The sequence below is a fragment of the Orcinus orca genome, chromosome 8 (genome assembly GCF_937001465.1).
Source record: "Orcinus orca chromosome 8, mOrcOrc1.1, whole genome shotgun sequence".
Taxonomy (NCBI): domain Eukaryota; kingdom Metazoa; phylum Chordata; class Mammalia; order Artiodactyla; family Delphinidae; genus Orcinus; species Orcinus orca.
In genome coordinates this window covers 82,742,036-82,760,694 of record NC_064566.1, presented here as the reverse complement: position 1 = coordinate 82,760,694, position 18,659 = coordinate 82,742,036, and the positions used below count along the sequence as shown (strand labels likewise).

The window sequence follows — 18,659 nt, the reverse complement described above, 5'->3', positions numbered from 1 at the left end:
AGAGAAATTTGGTATTTTTCTTGCAACAGGAGGTTGGCTGCATTTTTGACAAACATAACTGAAACACATCCTTATGGATATGAGCAGTTACTCCACCGATAAGGAAAACAAATATAGTATTTACGTTGCTGACTCTTCGCCTACTGCTTAGCTTGTTTATGATTATTAGATAGAACAATGTATATCTGGAACCTACTATATTAACTCAGGTTTTAGGTAACTCCATGGTAGAAATCTCCATTAAGCTACATGGGATGTAAATCGAATTCAAAATTAATTTTCAAAAGTGAACAAAACAATAAAAACATTTGATTTTGAAAAGGAGACAACATAAAAATAAATTCCTATTCTTAAGAATTTAGATTTAGTTTCCATCTGTAATCACTGAAAGAAATATTAATACAAAGTTATTTTTGAGCATTCTGATGGGTTCCATATGTTACTTTTCCATTGGGAAATTAATCTTTATTATGTATCCATACTTTGTGCTAATTTGGAAAAATCGGTTATGAGTATATTTAGATTAATTTGGGATTGCAAAGTTTTTCTGTGTTTCAAGCAATGCTCTGCCTCCAGGAAAAGAACATATAGAGAGATGTTATGCACAATATTTAGAATTACTGTGGAATTGGTGAAGAACTTAAGGGTTTTGAAACTAACCTGGGTGAAATGTCACATCCTTGCTGCATAAAAGCACCCAAGGAAAACCAGAGGCTGTTAAAGATGCCAAACTCATTGGGAGGCTGGTCACTGGGTCCTTCCTTTCCATCTTCTGGCTCTTCTGTGTGCCACTCATATGGACTAAACCTACTAACTAGGAACAAGACCACGCTGACACCAATGTAGGCAAAGACTATGCACATCCAAATCTCATAGGCCAGAGGATCCAAGAAGGAAAACACTCCTGGTTTAGATTTCTGAGGCTTTTTGATCATAATAGATATGCCCAAACTCATGAAGGGCTTAGAGAAGTCAATGACCTCCTCTCGGACCAAAGTGATTGTCAGGGGGGCAATAGCAATCTCTGCTTTCTATAAAAGAAAAGACACATGAAAACATGTAGGTTAATAGATTTCATGAAGCAAGTAGTACTGGATTGATCCATTCAAAGTTAACCAGTTATGTATTTATTCTACATTTTTTGGGGAATACCAACAATAAATAAGGCCAGTAATAAATACAAAGATGAACAGATTTGTTTTCATAAAATATTATGTCACTTTAATTGCACAGAATATTTTTATTGGTGCTAGTAATTAGATGAGAGGAAGAGAAAACGAGTAGACATAAGAAAAATAACTTGAATTCAAATAACTGTCTTAGTCTTTAAGGGTCTGAGATGGCGCAGAGGAGGATATTCGATAGCTTTTCCATATGGCTGAATTTCTGAATTTCTTAGCCAGAATTGCTGCTATTTTGCAGTGTTTTCTGTTTCATTTGGAATGTTGTCACTGATTCATTACTTGGCCATTCCTTAATATTATGAATTTCAAACATCCTTTTCTTTTTTATTCCTTTCCAGTTATGAGTAAACCTATCATAAAGTCTGCGTTTGTGAGATAAAAGAAACCTATTGTTTGACAACATTTTTTGACTCAGCACACACACACAAATCTGGAAACTGACATTTATTTCTTCCTATTCACATACTTTGATTTCTACTTTCAATTTCTAAAAACGATTTTGGAAAACAGTGGATTCAATTCTCATATATTATTATTAATAAGACACCAGCTTCCATTTTCATTTTGTGATTCTGAGTAATTTTTCTGAGCCTTTTTCCATATCTCTAAAATGAAGACATTTTCTTTCCTGTTTACCTCATTGTGTTATTGCAATTATCTGTTAAATAAGCCTTAATAAAACAATAGTGAGCATTTAATGAGGGATTATGTATCTATGCTGATTTAAATATTTGGAATGGCTTTTCACTTAACCTTCTTAAAGAGATAAACAATCTTATGTTTATCATTGTTTTATAGATGATGAAACTGAGACAAATGAGTTTTACACATCATAGCAGCTCTGCAATTTGAGACTGTACTTCTATTAAATCATGCCATCTCTAAGATCAAATGAAATAAAGTGTGGTGAAAAAACTGTAAATTGTTACATGATCTACAAATGAAAAAAGGTTTTTTGATTATTTATTTTAAATGGAAAATATTTGGCATTGAAATGGAATCTGAAACACAGACATATATGCTCTTACATAGTGGCTGTCACTCTTACATTCACTCTATATCTCCTCAGGCCCTGGATTGATACAATGGCCAGCAGCTTGATACAAATGCAACTGGAGGGTTAGCATGGGGAATGTACTCTGGCTGTCACGTTTTCCACTGGGTGACTGAGGATTAACTGCATACACTTTCAAGTGGGAATAAACTTAGTTCACATCACAAATGCCCACATATAATACAAAAGCCAGAGAATCATTGCTGAGAGGTTATTTCCCCATAGTTATTATTATCTGTATAATTTTCATTATACAGTGATATATGAAGTAGATATAGAAAAATTAGTATATAAAAACAGAACCAGAAATTTAGGAAAATTTATCTTCATTTCCTTCACCTACTCTTATTATTTTCTTTATATATGCCCTACTAGACATTGTTTTATGAATATTAATTTCTTATTTTAAAATGGGATAATATATAACACTATATTTTATAATTCCTTTTCTCAAGAGAATGAGTTATTTCAACATATATAGTAAAAATAAGTTTTAATGATTGCAAATATTTTATCATGTTAAAGCATCAAAATTTACTCAATTTATTATTTTATCAATTTATTATATTGTTTCCAGTTTTACACAATTTATAATAATGGTGATGTGAACACCTTTGAAGACAAATCTTCGCACATATCTTTATTATTTAAAATAAATTTCTAGAAAGGGATTGCTGATCTAAATGATAACAATCTTTTTAATGTTCGTTACATGTTTTGCCCAACTTTTCTCCAGAAAGATCATGCAAATAGCACTGTGGGAAAGCACCTTCCGCTTTGAACCTTGGATACCCCGTGTATCTTTATTCTCATCTATCTTCACCAATTTGCTAATTTCATTGTATTGATTTGAATTTTTTTTTGTAAAACAAATAGCCACTTTTACTCTTTTTATGTATTACTTGTCATAATCTGCCCCATTTCCATATGGGGTATTCATTTTTTTGCTTACTAATTTATGTGTTTTAAAATAAATATTAAAAATATTATTTTTCATATATGTTTTTAATATTCCCCCAGTCATCAATTTTGGTTTACATTACTTAGTTCATGATACTTTATTGCATTATATACGTTTTAAAATTTTGTTGTAGCCATATAAAATTATCTTTTTGCGTTTTCAGCCATTGGTTTCATGCTTAGAAATATCCTTCTCATATCATGATTAATCTCAATCATATATTTTATTCTAGTACCTATGCTCCCTCTATAATTTATCTAGCATTTTGCATGATAATGTATTACAAAATTGTCCTGCTTTCCCAGCAGGAATAAGTGAATAATGCATTCTTTCACTGATTTGAAATACTACCTTTCACATACTACAATGTTATGTGTAGTATCTTCTGAAATTTTTTATTTATACAAGTTACCACTAATGAGAGTAAGCCTTAAAAGTAGAGAAGCATGAAGAGAAATAAAGGAGTCTCCAACACATAAAACTAGATGCAATGGAAAGCAAGCATTAGATGATAGTGTGACAGCAATGTTCAATGAGGACACATTTGAAGTTCTGAAATTTGTGATTTGAAAGAGGCCAGTGAACAGAGGATACATCTGAGTTTTCTCTGCTAACATTGGAGATGCTGTGTTTGCCTTGTTCCATTATCTCTCAGTGACTTCCAAAATTGTGAGAAATATCTCCTGTAAGAACCTGATAATATTTGGATTCTCAAAGACCTCTGGAGTAAGGCTCATGAACCAGCATTTTAACACACACCACAGGTAATTCTGGTGTTGGCAGGCCATGGAACTTGCTTTGAGAAAACAATCCCTTGGGTTGTTTATACACACACAAGTACAGCGGGGCCCAGAAGAAGGCGCTGGAGCAGTGTACCACAGAAGATCATATAATGAACTTGCTGCAGTGTGCAGGTGTGACAGGCAGAATGGACCTGAGAGTGTCATGGAGGTTTTGAGCTTTGGGGTAACCATCTGGTGGTGTGCTGAGATTACATATGCCTGTCTCACAGATAATCTATCCCTAAAAATTACAGTAACAAAGTTTGCAAAGAGTAAAGTAAAAAAAAATGGATTCAAAGTTAATCATTTTGCTGGCTTTGTTGAGTATAAGAATATAGATGGAGTTTTATTTAGGGCCCTGCAAACTGGGATTTCATGTAAGTATTAGCAGTAAAAAGAAAAAAAAAGTAGTTGAGAAACAAGTAAAGACTTTGCAGACACCAGAATGGAAAATAACAAATCTGTGGAAAGTGTATGAGACATGGAAAAAGATTCCTTTTGGGAAAAAACTGGACAACTCAAGTGGCAAAGATCAGATTATTTAAACCCTAACAGGCTGGCTGATGAATGAATAAGCATTAATAACCATTATGTTATCGTCTCTCTCTGAGAACTGCCTGGGACTTTCTGTGCCTGTGACACGAGTACTACTGATACAAATTTTTGGTGTTAATTACGTTACTCTCTTCATATCACCTGTTTTCATTATTTAAACAATATTCTCCCAATAAAATGTGGTCAGAACCCTTGCCAAGGGGTGAGCCTGGGCTGCCAAATTGGTAAGGACTCCAGAGGAGAGATATGTAACAAATGTCTTAGAAAGTAACTCTGGTTAGTTATCTGGTCCATAATTAATTGGTAATCCAAGAATGAGTTTTTGAGATCAAATACTCAATAGTGTCTTCTGAAGGATATGAATTAGTGTAGTTCTAACATTTAGGTTAATGTTCACATTTAAAGTCTAAAAGTTTAAAATATTACCAATGGACACATGCTTTAGGAACCCTTTTTCTTTGGGACTTAAAACTCAATATCAAACTGTTGATGAGCCCTGTGATAAAGTACTTTTTGATTTTTTAAAAGTGCGAATTTAGTTTTCCTCACTTAGGGCACCTAACTAGTCGGCAGTTCTTTCAAATGAATATAAAACTAACTAATTGCTCTTTAATGTCAAACAATTTCCTCTTGCTGCTGAGGTTATAGCTACCATACTGGACTGTGTGGAGAATGTTCATTGCTTCACGGTCTGAAAAGCAGGATGCAGAATCACAAAACTATTGAATTGCAGTTCTGGCTCGGAAAGTGAACCCCTCTATATATTTCAGTTATGCTCTAACTTGTTCTACCTTTATTCTTTCCTGGTGAAGGATGACTCTTGTGTAATTCTTTATTTTTAAAGGGGTCTTGTGACAATTAATCAGACAATGTGTTTTGAAGGTGAAATTTGTGAAATATGAATTAGCTTATAGAAAGTTTCAGAATACATTTCAAGTGTATGTGACTTATTGGTTACTTGATGAATAGAGCTTACTGTGAGCTCTAGGTTTGTTTTCTGGACTTTGGAAATATCATACCTTCACTAGCATTTGATAACTGTTGGCTTGATTTTAACACTTTGCAGTGGAACCTGAAGAGACCAATCTTGTTCTGGTTCAGGCAGGAATGTCTACATTGAATTTGCCCTTGGCTTTCGATATATACACTCAATATCTTGTGAACTCAAAGGGAAGGGCATGACATGATTTCATGTGAAGCCCATTATGGAATAAATCCTAGCTTTTGTGTTTTGTTGTGTAGGAAAAAATGATGTTGTTGCATTAAGTTTAAATTTACTGTGTTCAGCAGAGTTGTAAGAACTTCACATTATTGGTGAATACTTTAATATATGTTAAAATAGTTTACTGATTGCTTCACCAATAACTTAAAATATATTTACCAGTAAATACAACCAACAGGGATATAAGTAACTCTCAAAATAGTTCTCAAAACAACGTGTCTATTGTATAACAGCATCAGGCTTAAGAGAATAATCATGGCAGATACTGAAGTCAGTGTTATTTTTTATAAAATAGGACATTGTATTCTGAATTTTTATCTTTTTGAAATTATCAAGTATTGGTTTCTCCCATTGTTTGGAAATTGCATTATTAATGAAATAGAGAAACATTTGACATCATATATGCTTCTTTGAATGTAACTGCAAATTTAAAAGACAACAGTAGACATTTAAAAATTGGTATGTGCCCACATGAAAAAAAACTTCAGGTTTATGTAAGTAAATTTTCAATAGATTGATTTGCTTACCCCATAAACAAGTTCCCCTACCATCCCATTCCAGATTTTTGTGTCTGCATCCCTTGCTCCATATTTTCCATCAGGGACAATGGCAATTTTATACTTGATACCAATATGTTTTGCAATTTCAGATGCCAAATCTACACAGTATCCTTCATACTTGTCATTTCCTTCAAACATTTCATGATTTTTCTTGTACATAACATATGGGGATTCCTATAATGAGAGAAGTAGAACTGTAAGGGAGAAATTATAAAACATTCAAAAACTTCATGCAACTTTTCAGTTTCAGAATTTAACAAAATATTATATTTAGTATTAGTACACACACTGATTTTGTGTGGCAAGAAATTGATAGTAAAACAGATGAATGTATAAATGTGCTTAGAAGTATATTAAGTTGCTTTACATTGGATACTAAAAATTAAATCTTTAAAATAATTTTCTCTTGAGTGATTATTACATACCTAGCACTGTGACTGTGATAGGAAAAATATACATTAATAATAGACTAGAGAAGCATAAATTATCATTTATGGCAATGAAATTACTATTTCCAAAGTATCTCATGACCTGAAGACTATTTAGGAGTCAGCTTTGTGTAATAAAAGACTCATTCAAAGTCACAGTTCTCCGTATTCTGCATCTTATTTAGCCACATTCAACTGAGACTTTCTTTAGGAAAAGAGCTCTATCATTCTTCTTTGCTCTTTAGCATTTAGCAATATGTCTTTCTCAGAGCAGGCATTATTAGCAAGTTCAAAGAAGAAATGAATTAGTAGTTTTTAAAATTTTATATACTAATTTACATTAAATTGGCTTTCCTAAAATTGTCCTATATTTTGGCTTTAATTAGGGCTGTGTTCCATGAATTTTTATTCTATTATAAAATATGTTTCCAATGGAAACTAATAATTTTTCCCCAGTTGTGACAATCACACACTTCAAGTAATATTCCCATTTAGTTTCTGAAGCAAGTAAGACAAAATAGCATGAAGAATTATTGTGAAAATCCTTATAAAATGAAAAAGATTACTGTTAACTAATAATAACTGAACAGTTTTCAGTACACATACACACACACACACACACACACACACACACACCTCTAAACCAAACCATTTAAAGTCTGTGAAACTAAAGAGGCATGTTAGCAAAAAAGCACTTGATTTTATAAATAAAACCTAATGCCACCAACTCAAAGATAGGCCTGGTGAACACGCAGTACCTACAGAACTCCTGGTCACATTTCAGATTTTTTAATCATTTGCAGACAAGGAGTGACCACTTTTGACCACAGTGTCATTGAAGTAATGATTCATATTTTATAAAATTGTACTGAGACATTTAGTAATTTTAATACAAATCTTTTCTTTTCTCCCAGAAATCTGTAGTTGGGAAAGTTGAACTTGCTCTTAAAACTCTGGATTAGAAGGTAATTTACTTTGTATTACATGGCAGTCTACACTAATTCTGATTTTGTTTTTAAGTACTTTGTAAATGTAGAAACTATTTCTAAAAACTTAATAAAACTGTACATTACATGATATATGATTCGCTCATAGAGATGCCTAAATAACTCTATTGTGGGAAATTGTATAGCATTGCTCCTTGTATTGTTTTCTTAAATCCTGCCTTAGGTAGACACGGCCAAGTGACCCAGAAGTCTCTCACTTCTTCCTTGAATTTGATGAATATTCTAACACTGGACTTGGGTAAAGAAAGTTTCTCCACCAACAAAATAAAGGCCGCTAATTGTCTCTTTAGATAGATGAAAATTATTTGTTAACTTACAGAAAACATTCTCCAAATATGAAGCATTTTTCAAATTATGAATGTGGTTATGAAAATCGGTGAGTTGTTGCAATACATTGTTAACTTCTAAGCTATGCTGTGGAATATTAGTAGTTAAAATGAACTAATCCTTTCATTATTTCTTGAAATAGCTAGTTAAAATATGGAAGAATATGTATAAAAAAGCAAGAATCACACATTTGCAAAATGCTTAACATTCTAATTGAAATGGCTGTTAGTATAACAAACGAGAGGTTTTCAAAAGGAATATTGCTAAGGTTCACATTTGGTACTAAGGTTGATAAATTCTAAAGTGTCTGAAATATTTGAACACATGAATTTTAGCCCTCAGATATGTATACTACCATATTAGCTTGTGTACAGAAGTTTCTCTAGCTAGCATTATCATCTAATTTGCAAAATCCCCTGTACATTATATAGTGAACAATTTGCATCATTCAAAGCTGCATTTTTAGTATTTACTTAAATATTTGTTAAACACCCACTGTGTGCCAGGCAGCTTTCTGGGAACTAGGGGTACACAAATAAATAAAATATCCCCTTCGTCCTCTTGTGATTAAGGTTAAATTCTTTTTAATAAAGGTAAAGGAGTGAGAGTGGTAGGGGACAATAATAAAATATAGTAGTAAAAAATAATATTAGCCCTCACTTATTTAGTGCTTACTCTGTGTCAGTTACAGAGTTCTAAGTTCTTAATTGTTCTTTAATTGTGCTCTTTTATTTACTTTTCACACTGCCATTTTGAGTTAGGCATTTCCCATTTTGCAGATGGAAAATTTAAGCTTAGTTTCAACAAATTGCTCAATTTCACAGAACTAGCAGGAGTGAGAGTTGAACCTATATTTTGAAATATCTGGACATTTTTGAAGCTATTGTTGCATCTGTCAAAATATATGCAACCATTTGAGATTTCATATGATTTAACAAGCAAGGTGACAAGATTAGATAAATGAATTTCTATATTTTTAGTGAATGAAATTCTCTATATGAAATCTTGAGTAAACAATGTAGATAAAATCGTTCCATATTTCCTCATTGTGTCTGGTACTCAATAAATATAAGGCATTCAATAAATATAAAGATTTCCTTGTCTATCAGTGCTTCCTAAGTAAGAATATCATGGAAAAGTAATTGTATTGGAACTTCTTATTCAGATCTTCAAAAGGAAAGTAAATATTGACAAGTTCCAGGTCACCTCTTCTGAAACAGGTACATGTATATATAAATACAAATTTATTTAGTGTTTTCATCTTTTTCAGTTTCCTTTTTGGATAGCAGGGGCACATCAGGTCTTTGTTTTCCTGACAAACAAACCAATAAAGGCTAGAGAAACCTTCAGCTTACCGAAGATGTTGATTAGAAATTTAGCTAGGCTTTTTGCACAAACAAGGGCATGCATAATTGTTGATATTCAGATATTGGTGCATGGAAATTAAGAGAAATAAGATGATCACACTCAGGAAGATGGAAGAACAAAGGGAGAGAATTGCTAGGCATTTCTTGCAGGAAACCTCTCACAGTTGCTCAGCTCTTCCCAATTTCTTTGAGTGTGTCTCATTTTCCTTTTCTTCCACATCAAATCCAAATTAGCAGCAAATCCTCAACACTTTCCCAACCTCTTCATTTGCCCCATCTTGAATCTGATAATTTATCCCCAAGTAGCCCTTCAAACACTGCATACTTGAGGAGATTCAATACAAAGTTTGGAGGCTACTACAGGTGAAGAAAATACCAAATCTTTTCAATATAATAAAAAACGAGTTATAGCCAATCATTAAGGGGTATTTGTGGGCCGTTTTTGTTACGCAACCTTATGGAGCCCCAAGTGTTCAACTGTGAATAAAAATGGAATATAACCTACCATCTTTGTTATCAACTACTTTGTTCTGTGGGACAATAATTCCTTAGAAGTTATTTGAAATGCACTACTTCTTAGTGACTATGAGTTTATTACCACAATTTCCATAATGCATAGTGTTCTACATCTGCTCTGCAATTTCAGGAAAGAAATCAATCTCCGTTTAAAACTACTACATTAGGGTTTGCTTATGAAAATGTTTGTGTAAATGAATTAAGATGATTTTCAATCAGTAAAGTATCATTTTCCTATTGAGGAAATTCTTGTTTGTATTTAGCAAAAGTAAAACTATTGAAATATATATATTTATTAGAAAAGCTTTAAGATTTTCTAAACATCACAAATATAATCATTAAAATTGCTACTTGAAAACAGTTAAAATAATAAAATCAGTAGCATCAACAAAGGTTATTTGCTATGTGGATATTTGTTTTTCTCCAAAGATCTCAATGTAGATAATTTATCCCATGTGTAAAATTCTTAAAAGTGAATATTAAAATGTTATTATTCAATACATAAAAAATGAGTAAATTTAATGGTGGCACAGTTTTAAACTTATTAAAAATAACATTTAAAAACATTGAGTTATAAGCTCTTTGGAGACAGGTGTATGTATGGGGAAGATTAATATCTGGTACAGGAAGAAAATAAAAGTATCTATTTTCTGTATCGGTATATACATATATGTGTATATAAATATGCATGTGTATATTGTATACACACATGCATCTATGTATAGTGCATTTACAAAATTCTACATAGAAGAGATAAAATATCAAACAACACATAAAAAGTATAAAAAATATTCCTGGAAGGACTAAGTGGTATAAGTAAAATTGCTTTAAGGTTTATAATGTAATTCTGAGTCTACGGTGAATAAATTTGGATTTTATGCAAAAATTTCCAAAAGGATTGTTATGTTCCTATGATGGCAAGAAGTACATTGTTACTTTAGTAATGCATCATCAACCTCTTTACCTTCAGTGGTAAAGATTTGGGGAAAAATGGGCTTGGCTGAAATATAACTGCATCATCTCTCTTTTTCCAGAGAGTTCAGCCAAAGTAGTGAGATTACAGACGAAATCACCACTACGACGTCTACTGCAAACTGCCTTTTCCTCAATTGCTGCACTTACCCAAACCACATGGCACAGATTTGGCTTCCTTAGGTTGTTTATTTTGAATGTAAAATGTTAAACCACTGTATGGTTACAGTCTCATAAATTTTGCAAATTTTTAGTCACTAAGACTTAGAAAAAATTATGAGCATCTGAATCTAGAACTTTAGACCCTTCAACTTTGTAGTCATGATTCTCATGTGATGATATTGTCAATTTTACTTTTATTTAGATTTAGTTAAGTTATATTCAGTATGACTATATTCAGGAAGAATACATTAGTCATTAAAATGAAGATCACATGTAGATATAAAACAAATAGATTTCAGAAATTCAAAAAGCTAAAGACACTTTTTATTTAAGAATGATATCTACTATACTTATTTATCATGTTTCTTGTCTGCTTTCTCTCACTAGAATGAAAGTTCAATTGAGAGTGCAGGATTTTTGTCTGTTTTGTTGGCTAACATATCCCCGGGCTTATAACTGTGCCTAGCAAATAGCAGACGCTTAATAAATATTTATGAATGAATAAATGAATTTCTCAATCAACTTTATTTAACAGTATCATATACTATTACAGTGTATCAACATGTAAATAACAATATACACAAAGGAAAAACAAATGGGAGAACAGCAAGGCCATATCAATTTCGATCAAAATGAGTGAGTTCCAGTGCCACAACACTCTCAGCCTTCTTTTGTGTCTAGATATCTGTCTTGCACATAGTTTAATATCTAACCAATTCCATTGCTGTTGGAAGTTTTCAACTGAATTTGAGGGGTTATTATACACTGGTGCCAATATCTCATTCATTTATAAGGAAGAATATTTCTTTCAAAATGAATGAGATGATGGAGATGTCATAGGTCCTGGAATATCATTTTCAACAAAAGCAAATATAAGGAAGGATTCTAGTTTTTTTTTTTTGAATTATTGAAGTTGCAAAGGTCAGAGGCATTATTTATATGGAGACTACATTTTTATACAAAAGACAGATACTAGTATTGCACTATTTTGATTGCAAAAATATTGGTGATATCACTGTCAAAGAACAGATAACTTTACAGAATAGTCGTTATGTATATAGGAAACAATTGGATTCTTCAGTAATTTGTACTTATTTTTTGACAGCATGCTTCCTGAAAAACAGCCATGCTTGCAAAACTAATTCAATATTTTGGTTTTAAGAATTATATCTCCAGCTCCTTTAATAACAGAAAAAAAGGAGATTCTCTACATTATATTTATAATGCACATTAAAACACTTTATTTCACATATAACAGGCAAAATTTCAAAAAATCTTTAAAGAAAACAACTACGTGTATTCAGAAAAGAAGGACGCAAATTCACAGATATTTACTTTTAGAAAATCTACGCTTGGAATTAGAAGTATGATAATTCCATCATTTACATACAATGACCTCATTTCCAGATATGGGAATGGATACATCAGAATTAAGCGACTCTTTTTCAACATCTATTTTCTTGAAAAAGATGAGGATTAATTCTTCTTTTGTTTTAGTATCTCAGGAAAGTCACAGAACTTAAAAACTTTTTTTTCTGGTTGTCCAGAGTTGGTCATCCAAGAAGAATCCCACATGAAAAATTAGCTTAAATTTACTACACAGGAGAAAAAGACTTGAGCTTTAGTTAGGAATGGTCGAACAGCGTGGAGCTCATTTCTTTCTTGATCAATTACTTAAAATAGGATTCTTCATCAGAGGCTGAAAAGAGGAGGACTGAACTGAAGTATGACTTTCCATTACTGTCTTTTTTAGGAATGTATATATATATGTATATTATATATATACATACATATATATATTTAAGTCCCATGCAAATATTACACAATTAAGTTAGAAGATATATATTTTGCATCCTTACACAAAAACTGCTGTTGGTTGGTTTGCATTCTAAAATTATAAACTTCCAACTAAGTCTTGGCAGATTAACATTAAGTTTCTAGCTGGTGATGCAACACTGATAAATTAACTGCAACATTATGAAAGCTTTTCTCTGGCATTTTCATGCTTTGACCTCCATGTCAAAATTTTGGAAATAACTTGACATTACTAAAAGCATAAAATTAAAATTACACAAGCTAAAAACTAAATTACATAAAATACTTCCACTTTATTTAGAGTAAGGGCTTCAAAAGTAGTTAAAAATGTGTTCTGCCTAACGAGACAGTGAGCTGAGGATATACAACTTTAAATTAGATAGAAAAGGTTACCGATTGTTGATCTCCTTTGACTAGCATTGACTCTAAAAAGCATGTTTGAATTTAGAAGAGAAAAATATGAGGCATCATATTATTTAAAAGATAAGTTCACGAGAATCTCTTTGAAAAAGCAGCCTTAAAATTTAGAGTATTTTTCATTTTATGATGTGACTGAATGAATATCATTTTTCTTAATTCCTAGGAGAATTCCAGTACATTTTATTGTGTATTTGTCACAGGTCAATGAGAAAAATAATCGGTATAAAAACCCCTTTATGCATTAAAATTAAATATAAAATAAATTTATTTCTAAAGCATAGTTGTGTAAAGCATACTCATTAAAATCTTCACATTCATACCTCCACTATTATAAACAGACAATGCAAATCATTATTAAATGGATAAAGTACCTGAAAATTATAATTTTAAACACTATTAACGATTATTACATTGGTGTTTTAAAAACATAATAACAACAATGATATGATGTTTACTACTGGATATTTTTATGTGATTAGTTGTTGATCTTTTTCTTGTTTATTCTTTTGTCCTTTGAAATCTTAGCATTTCATACATTTCCAACTAGAGAGCTTCAATTTTTAACACCTGAGCATTTTTCCAAGAACAGTAATGCAACAAAAGATAATACAAATAAAAGTACTAAATGTACTTAAAGTTCAAGACAAACTTATTCAAAGCCTCGATAGACTTTTGTGGATCAGAACACCCATGCCACCATCACTAAGATGCAGCTTTCATCCTCCCTGTTCACTGTAGCTGGGGAATTAAAATTGCCTGTGGACAAAATGGAACATCATAAAGCACAGACCAAAACTTACCATAATAGTGGTTACAACCACTGTTCTGTTCTCAATAGCTGCTGTGTCATTGCCAAGAGTGGGCATATCTTGAATTAAGACTAATTTATCCATATCATTCCAGTACCCAACCTGCCAAATACAGAAAATTATTGAAAACACATTTTAGAAGAGTTTTCTTTAGTTCTTATCAGAGCAATGAGAGGTATTAATAAGTAAGCAAACAAAACAAATTTATAAAGCACACAGTAATGTGTTTAGAAGTTTTCTTAATTGATAATGAGCCAGTTTTCCTGATGCTAATGATACTGCCTAGTTATACATTTGGCAAATTTGCAATTTACAATCATGGAGTAGCCAAGACATTGAGAATGGATGAGTTCAAAAAAGAAGGTGGATACAGATGGAATACCATTTGTGTTGATCCTCTTGTAGTGAGATTGACTGGCACCTTCTGTAACTAATTTACATGATGTTATCAATAATGTTACAGGTTTTATGGTAAAGGGAAGAGTCAGATTTACATAGGGTACACATACAAGATGTTTTCAAGAAAAAAGACTTGTGTATTTTTAAAGCAATATGGAAATAGTTTTTGGTTTCACATAACCTAGCCACTAGTCTCACCATTTTTAAATGCTAAATACATCAGATGTTAATATTAACGATTACTTAACATTTTCACTTTTGAAATTTTTTAATTTTTTCACTTTAAATCCTTATATTACTTCTCATTTAGATGTGGAACAAACTCCTTTCCATAAAATATATGAAGTAATTAGTTAAACACTTTACAAAGTAAATAAATGGGGTCCTAAAGGAAATTTAAGGTTCTTTTTATCATGCAGACCACTAAGTAATACTAATGGCTACCACTTCTTGCCTGCTTGCTCTCTGGCAGACACTGTAATGAATACTGTTTAAAAAATATATGCATCTTAAAGTTTATACACATAGCAAATGTAAAGGTAGGTGCAATTACCAGTCCATATACTTTGCTATTATGCTACATAAACTCCCAAAATGGGTGTTCGCTTAATGCTTGCCAAACTTCTTTCTTGAATTTCTGGCTGCAGTTGATAAAACTCATATTTCCAATAAAATGTATGTAATTGCTCACTGGTCTGTAATCACTATTTGTCCCAATATGTTTTGAAAGTCTCTCTTGCTTCCTCCAAGTTATTAACTTTCATGTTAGTATTTGTGAACATTTTAAAATAAAGTAAGCATTAGCATATCAGAAAGAGACACTATATTATTCACAAATATTCAATAACAGAAGAGACATAAAAAAGAATTTTCATTAATATGGTTTGCTATATTGCTTAGTTTGATCCAAAATTATGAGTATAAATCAATTCAGCAATTATTTTCAATTGCCCATTTGAATTTATTTATAGCTAATATTTATTTAATGAGTCAGTGAAAAATTTAATTAAAACAAAACAAGTATGACTTTGAGACCTATCCTCTCTTCAAATCCTACATGTACTTAAAAAATAACTTAAAAAACATAGTTGCTCCCTGTTAGTTTTCCTTTCCACATGACAGTTATACAACATAAAAATAGGTTTCACAGTTTAGTACTCCGTTACGATGCAGCCACCTTCCAGATCTCAGCAGCCCATTTTCTGGGAAAGCATTTTTTCTTTATTAATGAGTTCCCACAACAGAAAAACTACAGATCTGGGACACATTCTGGAGAGTCTTCGGATGTTGACAAGACCTTGACATTTTGCAGTTAAGAACAACCTGTGTGTTCATGACTATCTCCCCCCACCCAAAGATAAATGATTTAGAAGTACTGGCAAATTAAAATAATAGGCAAAATTTTACCCAACTGTATCTATTTGCCTGGTGAAAAAGAAAACCATGGTTTGTGTATGGAGTCATGGTTTGTGCATAGATCTCATGTGGGTCATGGACTTTTTGGGAAGTAGGACAGTATGGGGTGAACAGTGATATAAGGGTCACTTCTTAAAGAAAGGAATATTAAAGTTTATACCTAGAACTTCATATGAGATAGAGTTTTTCTCTCCAATTTTTCACAACATTTTACAATTTACTAGGGACACTTCCCATGCCTGATCTCATTTAATTAGACAGGGAAAGAGGCACTTTTTTCCTAGAGACAGAAATTCGGTGAAAAATAATTTTGTAATGTTAAAGCAAAAACATGGAAGCATTTAAATTGCTAACTGGCAGGAAATGTCAGAGAAGTATTTGTCTTCTTTGGATTCCTAAAGGTGAATTGTGCACAAATATAACCATAATATAATATATGAGTAAATATCTCCATATTTATGGTGGACTTTGCCTGCAATGTAGGGATTATGTAGAGATGGAGGGGCTATGAGAAGCCTCTGTTCTACTCAAAGTTGGTTCCTGGGAGAGCTGGTTTGACCAGACCTGTCCTGAAAGATATGGCTTAGTTCTCATACCAACCCTCAAGGGAAAAGTTATGGGCCCTGGGACTGATGATATTTTGTAACAGTTACGAGAATAGCTTTGAAGCTAGATGAGCCTTAGTCTCCACCCCAGCTCCATCTCTTTCTAGTTTAACATCCCTGAGCAGGTTACTTAGTTTCTCTGAGCCTTACTTTTCTCTTCTATAAAATGAGAAAAATACATGTTACTTTCAGGTTGCTGTAAGGATTAAATATTAAAATGCACATCAGTTTCCCTTTACTGTGTCTGGTGTATAACCTGCTCTCAGTAAATACAATTTTTATGATTAAGAATTCCTGAAACCACGCAAGCCTGGTTTTAGAGCATTCTTGAGAGATCACTGGAATGGCAAGAAGATTCCACCATACTTAGGAGCTGAGACTTCAGAAAGAGCTTTGTGGCTTCTGCTTAATGAGACTCTCACTCACTTTCCCTGTTACGGAAGTCAGACAAACTGATGGGTTAACTCTCTGATCTATTTTCAAAGATAGCTCTCTTACTGGCAAGTGTTCAATTTAAAAGAATGGTTGCTCGCTTTTCAGACATATTGCCAAGTCTCACCAGCAGAGTGTTTCTCATGGTAGTTCATTTTTAAGTTTAATATTCCTGACAGAGTGCCCAAGAAAAACAAAGATGGATGAGTCTACACCATTTCACATTTCATATTTCTTTTAAGAGTCTTAGACAAATGTCAGCTGAGTGTGAAGATGTACCGTTCCTCACTTTTCCAACTTATTCTTTAACTTTCTCCTCTAAAAACCTTAATTTTTGTTACCATCATGTTTCAATAGGCCATGAAAAGATTCAGTGCCGTAAGTAGCCCACTTGATGTTACCACTAGTTACCACCAGCTTCCTTTTTCCATTATTCTTTCTTTTATAAAGAGATCATTTTACTTTTTGTACTTACTGTTTTGTGAAATATGGAATTGTCTTTTGCATTTTAGAAAGGTTCTACTTAAATGGCTAATTTTGCAGAGTCTGGTTTGTGGCAGGCTGGTCACCAGTTAGCCAATGATTTTAAGGACTTATGGAATATTCTGTCTGCTCCACAGCTAGCAGAGGGACTTTGCTTAAAATGGGCTTCTTTGTTTCTTGTTGCTGGTTGTGTGCTGACAGAGTGGGTGAAATTGGTGTTTACATGGAACCTCCTAACTTTCTTCTTGGGAGCATGTCAGTCCCTTTCTTCGGGTAGTACCCTTAAAAGAGCCCATCATACAGCTTGGCTTTCAAGCTGTCATTCCATCTCTTGCCCTTACTTGATCTGGATCAGATAGACTCCTGCTTACCCTATATTAGCTGGCAGCCTGCACTAAAGGAGATGCCACTAAAAGGCTGAAAAGCTAGAGATGGTTTGTATGGCAGCTCCAAATCTCTCCTCACACATATGCAGAAGCACATGCTATGACAGACTGGAGCAAAACACAGCTTGGAAAGTCTTTGCCATCTTCCATGTATGACTTTAATTATCCTGCATCCAGCCTATCCTCAGGTTCTTGCCTCTACCATTTCTACCTATCCAAACTAACTTCATGACTAACTTTAAATCTCCACCATGCAGCCTTCTTTGATTTGTTTTCCTCCAGCTGGAAGTGATCTCTTCCTCTTTAGACTTTCCACATGCTTTCTTTTTAACTGTCGTATGGAACTTACTATATTCTATGCTACTAGAAAATAAACTCCTTTACAGCAGAGTCTACTCAGGCAGGGTACTAGGTAGAAGGGTTCTGGAGTCAGACATATCTGAATTAAAAATCTTTGTTTTCTCACTTGTAGGCCTTAGACAAGTAACCATAGCCTATTGCACTGTAACTTTCTCACTAGAAAAAAGGAGATAATTGTACTCTGTTACAGGCTTATTGTGAGGATTAAATTACACCAAGTCCAGTGGTTGGGACATAGCAGGCATTTCATAAATTGTAACTATCATTATTATACTAACAAAGGAAAGTATATTTGGGAAAGTTTTTTTAAACAGCCAAGTGTTGAAACAAATAGTTTTTAGATAATGTAAGTTGAGCATGTCTTTCCTTGAGCATCCTAGCTAATGCTAGAGAAAAGAATGTTAAAAAATTATATGTGTTAAGTATAAAATGTTTAT

At 32.7% G+C, this 18,659-nt stretch overlaps 1 protein-coding gene across 11 annotated transcripts in view; it reads right to left on the bottom strand.

Moving 5' to 3' along the window:
* Nucleotides 1-18,659, bottom strand: part of GRIA4 (glutamate ionotropic receptor AMPA type subunit 4) — a 517,460-nt gene that overhangs the window by 57,417 nt on the left and 441,384 nt on the right. For 10 of the 11 annotated variants that reach the window (XR_007478959.1, XM_049714079.1, XM_004284005.3 and 7 more), the window contains 3 exons: nt 14,133-14,243; nt 6,286-6,492; nt 661-1,031 (listed from right to left, as the gene is read on the bottom strand). Coding sequence is in view for 10 of the 11 variants with exons in the window: in XM_049714079.1 (XP_049570036.1) it covers nt 661-1,031; nt 6,286-6,492; nt 14,133-14,243 (689 nt within the window). In the remaining variant the exon portion in view is untranslated. Of the gene's footprint in view, nt 1-660; nt 1,032-6,285; nt 6,493-11,603; nt 12,797-14,132; nt 14,244-18,659 lie in introns of those variants that run through there. The other variant, XM_004284007.3, reaches the window with a different exon arrangement.